The 7,743-nt window shown below is 40.7% G+C and overlaps 1 protein-coding gene across 6 annotated transcripts in view; it reads left to right on the forward strand.

Annotated features, from left to right (window-relative positions):
* Positions 1 to 7,125, forward strand: part of mms22l (MMS22 like, DNA repair protein) — a 110,680-nt gene extending 103,555 nt beyond the window's left edge. For all 6 annotated transcript variants that reach the window (XM_062969037.1, XM_016997218.2, XM_016997215.2 and 3 more), the window contains 2 exons: positions 1,185 to 1,352; positions 3,375 to 7,125. In XM_062969037.1, the coding sequence (XP_062825107.1) occupies positions 1,185 to 1,352; positions 3,375 to 3,456 (250 nt within the window). In that variant the 3' untranslated portion in view covers positions 3,457 to 7,125. The remainder of the gene's footprint in view (positions 1 to 1,184; positions 1,353 to 3,374) is intronic.
* The last annotated feature ends 618 nt before the right edge of the window (positions 7,126 to 7,743 follow it).

Raw genomic sequence — 7,743 nt, forward strand, 5'->3', positions numbered from 1 at the left:
ATACAGTAAAAAATTGGCTGGAGCCCTATGAATTGGGCCCACCACAAAGAAATGAAAATAGCAATATCCAATGCAGGTAGGATACCGTCTATAACATCCATGATTAATGGATTGACGTTCAACAGATATGTCCATGATAGCTAGGTCTTGACAGGGTTCACCTCCTCTCTGTGGCTTTGGTTCTGTGACTAAATGATAAAACATACAAGTTATGAAAGAACTAACTCTAGACAATATATGACTTCAAGTAACACAATAGTGCATCTGTACATTGCTATCCCATACCACAGGTGGGAAAATTCTTTGCAGATGGAGGAAGTCTGTCATGGTGCAGGTTGAATCCTCAAGCTCGGATCTACTGGCACCAAAGATTCACGTTCATGGTTCCATACAGTTCCTGTTATATTATGAAACATAATGGATTTTATAACCAATCCTAAAGTATCTCCTGTTTTAACAGGGATGGGAATCCTATTGACAAAATCCCCATAAAGTTTGGTTCAGGTTTATCATGACAAAAATTGATAGACAACAAACCCTTGCATTGGCACAAAAAATTAAGGAATGGTGTGAGAGGTCTTCAAAGATGAGAATAAAAGAAATGTTTTTGCAGAAATCAGGTCCTTGTTTATTATATTTGCCAGGAAGGAATTATCTATCCCCTTGCTCCCCCAAATGAATATCTTGAGTTGTGGCAATTCATTTTAATATTATTTACTATATGCTCATTAGCAAGTGGTGTGTGCTACTCCAATTATCATGCTGCGGATTACACTTTTCTTTCCTGTATTTGTTCTATTTCGTCTTTATAAAAGTAAGGCATTAAAATTGGTGGACATAGTCAGGTAAATGTTTTCCCATAGAAGTTCCTTGCTGCAACCTGTAAAAATGTTATTTTAGTATGATGCCTAGATTCAATCACTTTCAGCAGTACTCATTGTATAGAGGAAATCTGTATACATAGTTGCTATGTTGGTGTTTAGGCTTTCTAGTTTATAGACTTAATGGATGGTCTACCTGTCTGTCAGTCCTTTTACTGCCTGTCTCTAAATCTGAACCTGTAACATTAACCTTTCTGTATTTCTTTAGCACCCCCCCTGCTCCAAATGCATACATTTGTTGGAGCTTGTTTTTTGTGAACCATTTTTTTACCATGTGCTAAATGCCCTTGTTTCTTCCTCCAGGCAGTTCATCCAGGATTACACTACTGTATATGGTAATCAGGTTTACAGCATCTTGGAAGCAGTGGCAGTCTTGGACCAGTCTCTAGTTATCAGCTTGATTCCTGCTATGACAGAAGCCCTGAGGAATTCAGAGTACAAACAAGGTCTTGGCAGAAACACTTTGCAAAGGTACAGTGTTTAGAGATTACTGTTGCTTTTGGATGGCGAACAGAAGTTCACTCTGTTTACAAAAGTCATGCTTAAACTACAGCACACAGTCCATTCAGGCAGAACATATTTAACTTCCACTTAGATTCTTTAACAGTATAATAGATTTATGTTTGCTCCAGGGTTGTAGCTATGAGCTGGATGAAGGCATTGCTCCTCTGCTTTCCCACTAAATGTTATTTCAGTCCCCAGATTCCTACCATTTCAGTAACAAGAAACGTCAGTAATGGAAAATTTTAGTTGATCATTTAGAAATATAGTTTAAGAATCCAAAGGAAAAGGGCAGGCAAAGTTACCCAAAGAATGCCAACAAAACAAATATGAGTATTTCCAATTATGGACATTTCGGGAATGAAGGAAATTTTCATTTTGGGGCAGAATTTTTATTTAGGATTCAATACTCTCATTTCGTGGGGGGCCCGGTGGCACAGTGTGTTAAAGCGTTGAGCTGCTGAACTTGTGGACCAAAAGGTTGCAGGTTCAAATCCAGGGAGCAGAGTGAGCGCCCACAGTTAGCCCCAGCTTCTGCCAACCTAGCAGTTCGAAAACATGCAAATGTGAGTAGATCAGTAGGTACCACTCTGGCGGGAAGGTAACGGCGCTCCATGCAGTCATGCCGGCCACATGACCTTGGAGGTGTCTATGGACAACGCTGGCTCTTCGGCTTAGAAATGTAGATGAGCACCAATCCCCAGAGTCGGATGCAAGTGGACTTAACGTATGGGAAAACCTGTACCTTTACTTACCCTCATTTTACACACTCCCCACAGCTACACCCATTGTTTTTATAACTTATTAGTTGCTTTGTCTATGCTTATATATATATATATATATATATATATATATATATGTGTGTGTGTGTGTGTGTGTGTGTGTGTGTGTGTGTATATACATATATATATATACATACATACATACATACATACATATATATACACACACACACACCAGTAAACAGCTGTGAAGGGTGATGGTTTATATAGACCTTCAGTTGTTTGAACTCCTAGAAAAAATTACACAACAAAATATTATCCCACATTTGAAGCTATTAAATAACGTAGTCTCAATCTCTGTTCAAAAAAAAAGCAAAACTCAAAATTAAAAGGGGAGTTGCTAAGGTCAACGAAACTGATATTAACATGAGCAAAACCACAATTCATGATAAAGATTCTCCAACTATTCCAAAACTAGTGGTAAAGAAACACCTTTATATGCCAACAGTGCTCAGCTCTTGAGTTGGATGTTTATCTGTTTTGCAGCATTAATTTGTACCCCTTTGGACATGCAGGATACATTTGATACATTTAGAAGGCACTAATTAAAGATTGGTTCATATCTCCTGCACGCATGTGAATGCTTCATATTTTAGAACTTAGATTGCCATTTCTGTATAAAGTCATAAGGTTTATTTTGGGTCTTTTGGTTTTGTTTGGCCGATGATGATGATGATGATGATGATGATGATGATGATGATGATGATGATGATAACATTTATTTGTAACCCACCCTCTCTCCACGAAGGGACTCGGGGCGGCTTCCAAGTATAAAGGCAGATATTCAATGCCATATACCTGCCTCCAGGTATCTTTTGTAAATGGGAGAAGAGTAATCCTTTTGCAATGAAATAGCATTGTGAAATGCTTTAGATGGGATAACCAAGTAATAGAAGTTGGAAGTTTGAATTTTGTAGTGAACACCACATCATCATCTTCATTGTCATCATTATTAGAGATGGAAATCGCACTTGACATCCAAGTAAATCTTTTCTGAAGCCACTCTTTTCATAAGCCAAATAAGACCAGATGAGCAATTTTCCTGCTTTGTTTCCTAGTAAACAGGGCAGAGGGGAGAATGAGAGAAAATTACGTTCTGGTTCTTTATCAATTTACTTTAAATAGCCTAAGAATGACATGACTGATTCTTAAGCTCCATGACACTGGTTTTAATTAAAGTGTTATATACTTTTTTTGTCTTTCTTAACAGGGAGGCCTATAAAAGACTCTTATCTCAGCTCACAGAAGCTGGACAGATGGAGATACTGAGACTGGAAAATGAGACCCATTAGCAACCCGTTGATTGGTATTTTCAACAGTCATTTCCTAGAATGCTAGTGCTGGGTACAGGGTGCATCCGCCCTGTCTATAGGTACAGAGTATATCTGGTTCATTTTATGAGAACATGCAAGCTGCCCTTGAGCAGCTTTCGATTCAGCCTTTTAATATAGTGGGGAAAGGAGGGCAGAACCTTTATCTTTCAATGAACTCCTGAATCCTTTCTGGAGGAAAACAATGCCAAATAGAAGAAACTTTGTTGTTTTGCTGAAGATTCATCTTTTAATTTAAAAATAAAAGTTGGAAAAGCAGGAAAGGCCATTTTTACCTGTAATGGTGTTTTTCCCCCCTGCTCTAATGAATCAATACACTTTGGCTGTCAGGCCTTTTCATTTTGACACTTTGAGTGATGTTTTGCACACAAACACTTCATATGAGGCTGGTGGCTGCAAGAGGTCCAATCTAAGCAAGGGCAGGGTTAGGTCAGGATGTTTGAGCCACCTGATGTTAACAGAAGAGCTTGTGTCGGCGCTGCATGGAAGGGTGACAGCTGTCCTAGCATTGTCCCTGTATTAAAAACGTGTAGATGTGTTTCGCGGTATTCAACCTCTAACCTCCTCTGTGTTGTCCTTGTGCGTTTTTGCTGGTGGTGTAGCCAGCGCTCCCAGTCTTGAATAGCAAGAATTGATTCAGCTATAAGAACAGCTACCCGGGTTACTATATGAGTGTCACCTTTTCCTTTTTCCAACTCTTCCTCCCAATCTTCTATGACAGAAGATGTAAAGATCCTTGGGGAGTTTAGCCAAACTCAGAAGTGGAGGAAGGAATGCAGGTGCAAACATCGCAATTCAAATCCCTCCTTAATGTTTTTTTTTTTTTTTACTAACATCCCATACGATTACATTTTGTGTATCGTAAATTGGATTTGTTAGATATTTCAGGATGTTCTCAGCTATGTCATAAGTCTCCCTATAATTTACAGATTTATTTGATGCACACTTTTGTTAAATTACACAATCTTAGTGACTTGGAGTAGAGTTTTGAATTGTAGCAGTGAATTGTAAGGACTTGGTAGAAAACCCAGTGAAACAAACTGCAACTTTTCAGAGCTAATAATGAGAGACTGTTTTTTGTGTCTTATCAATTACTGCCATGGAAACTTCCCTATAATCTTGTTCAGAGCCTTTCTGTATTGTTATAGTATTCTTATGTAAAGGTAGCAGATTATCTCTTTCCTAAATCAACTATCATTACTTCAGATAATACAGTAACTAAAAGCCTCTTTCAGGCTACTTAATAGTGTAGAGCATGGATGTTCTTTTCATTATGAAAGTGACTTATTGAACCCACATTGTAGCTTCTTGTAAGCTCCTACACCTGGGAGGAGTTTTATTCATCTCAAAAGGCCTCTGTTTCTAAAAGGTTTTCTTAAAAAGCCTCTTCAAGTGAGATGCCTTCGAAATCTAAGTCTTTACCATTCAGCAGATAACGGAAACAGAAGTCTGTCTTTAGCATTAACTTCTTGAAAGTGAAGCCTTTGACTTTTAAGAAAATTGAAGAACATATTGTGGGAAATTGTTTAACTTGAGTGCATATTATTTCAAGCATAATTAATACGTAACTGGAAATACCATTGCTTTCTACAAGAGTAATTTGTGAACAATTACTCTTTTAATGCTTCTGGTTAAGCAGTGGCTATTAACAAGCCTATTAATAAGCAGGTTTTTAAATGTTATATCAAATAACATATGCCAAATATGGGCTGGGGGGCCCATTCTGAAGGCCTCACTGTTCAAGAGATCTAGTCCAAGATGGAGTCCTCCAGTCACATGAACTATCTGGAACTGTTTAATGGTCGAGAAAGCCTTGAGGGCATTCAAACCCTCACTTGTTGGAGCACGTGATCCAAGTCCTCACGGACAACACCACCACAAAATTCTATATAAACAAACAAGGTGGGACACATTCTGCCCCTTTTTTGATGCTTGCCATTCATATATGGGATTGGTGTATTGGCAGAGGGATTCACCTTATGAAGAAAATACTCTAGCCGATCACCTAAGCAGGACTTCGCTCATGTATCACGAGTGGTCCCTTCATCCCATTGAGGTGTGGTCTCGCTTCAAACGACGGGGCAATCCGGAGTTGGATTTATTTGCGACTGAGGAAAATACCAAGTGACCTCCCTACTGTGCGCGTCAGCCTGAGCCGGGTCCAGGGCTGCTTAGGGGACGTGTTCCTTTTTGTTTAAAGCCATCACTTCCTCTATGCGTTCCCACCGATCCCTCCTTATTCGAGTGGTGTCCAAATTGCAAGTAGGCAATGTGGTGGCCGCAACAACTGTGGTTCTCTCCCCTTCTCGAGATGTCCAGGGGTGAGTTTGTGCACCTCTTAAACTGCTCAGATCTCCCCACATCCCGGGGGGTCAAGTTCTCCATCCGGATGTACACCACCTCAAATTAATGACTTGGCAGATTTGATCCAATCAGTGAGGGCTATTATAGATGCAGCCCAAAGAGCCTCAACTAAGTGCTCTTATGTTTACAAATGGACTTTGCTATTAAAAAAGGAGCTGACTCAGCTTCGGCGACAGTTTCCATGGTTTTGGATTTTTTGGTTTCACTCTCAGATATGGGTCTCTCCCTTGATTCCTTGAAATGCTACCTTGCGGCCATATATTGGTACAGGAAGAAAGCGGGTCTCCTGTCATGTTTTTCAGATAGGTCTTTTTCTTTGGGGCTTCAGGAATATGAAGCCTTCTGTTGCCCCCTTGGTTCCATCTTGGAGCCTAGAGGTTGCGCTTTCCTCCATGGTTAAGCCTCCCTTTGAACCTTTGGCTTAGACCAGGGGTCCCCAAACTACGGCCCGCGGGCCACATGAGGCCCCTCGAAGGCATTTATCCGGTCCCCACCATCCTCTGAGGAAGGTGCGTGCTGCTGCCGCCTTTCCAGCCATCTTCCTCTCACTACACAAGCCTTGGAGCTTTGCCTTTTGGGCCTTTCCTCCCTCTGGTGCACGAGCCTTTGAGCCTTTCTTGCCTTCTCCCTCTCGCTGCCTTGAAACCTTGTGTAATGAAGTATGAGTTTTGTATTCATGTTTGTTGTGTTTAACTATGTGCTTGTGGTTTGGTTGGCTAGGTGTGAGACGGCGGCAGCCATTTAGTGGCTCTCCTCTGAGGTAGTTGCCATGGAGATGTGGGCAGAGCCATCTGCCGAGGGGAGGAGAAGTGAAGAGGTTTTTAAAAGTGAAGCCTCAGTCTGTGCTCTGATGAGGCACAGGGAAGATTGATTTCAGGTTGATGGGATCAAGGAGACTCAATTGTTCATTTTGAGTCGGTTTCAAATAAATTTGGTGACTTATTTAATGTAGTCTGTGTCCTGGAAAGGCACAGAGATTCTGTGATAGTATATCACAGGGGTGACTATGGTTTGAAGTTACTGGATAGTCCAAGTTTCAGACTTTGGGAACCAATCCCAGCTGGACTCACAGAGATCCATTGAAGTAACAGTTTAGAAAGGAGCAGAGGAAGAAGTTTTAACTACTTTAGGTAAAAGAAGTGATACTTTAGAGAGTTTGATTCATCTCATTCTAGTATTGTAACTGTTAATAAGAATACCTCTAAGTGAAACATCTTTTGTAACCACCAAGCTTGTGCCTGAATAAACTTGATATTGTTCTTTTTACATCAAAGTCTCTGTCGTCTATAGACTCCCTCAGCGCTACTATTTTAACACCAAATAAAGTAAAAGGCTTCTTCTGAACGATTGGGTGGTTGAGCACTTTTATAATCTAAAGGTGTCTCTCCACACAGTGGTGGCTGCATTTCCACTAATCGGTGGCCCGCGGGCCACATGAGGCCCCTCGAAGGCATTTATCCGGTCCCCACCATCCTCTGAGGAAGGTACGTGCCGCTGCTGCCTTTCCAGCCTTCTCCCTTTATTATTTGGGACATCTATTTGTTATTAATTGTGTTTTCTACGCTACCGTTTTACACCTTGCCTTTCAAGCCTTTCCTCCCTCTGCTGCACTGCCTCCTTCCTCATCCAGTGCGTGCCTTGCAAAACTTTGCTTTGTGTTTATAAAGGTATTTTAATTATTTAATTAATTATTAAGGGGTGCTTTGCTTGTGCACAAAGGAGAACGGGGTTGGACTAAATGGCCAAGGGGTCTCTTCCAACCTTCTTTATTATTTTTATTTTTGTTATTATGATTATTAACATTGAGGCTGGGTGGCCATCTGTCGGGTGATTTTCTTGTGCTTTTGGTGCACAAAGGCAGAACAGGGTTGGACTAAATGGCCC

This window comes from Anolis carolinensis, chromosome 1 (genome assembly GCF_035594765.1).
Source record: "Anolis carolinensis isolate JA03-04 chromosome 1, rAnoCar3.1.pri, whole genome shotgun sequence".
In the NCBI taxonomy this organism is placed as follows: domain Eukaryota; kingdom Metazoa; phylum Chordata; class Lepidosauria; order Squamata; family Dactyloidae; genus Anolis; species Anolis carolinensis.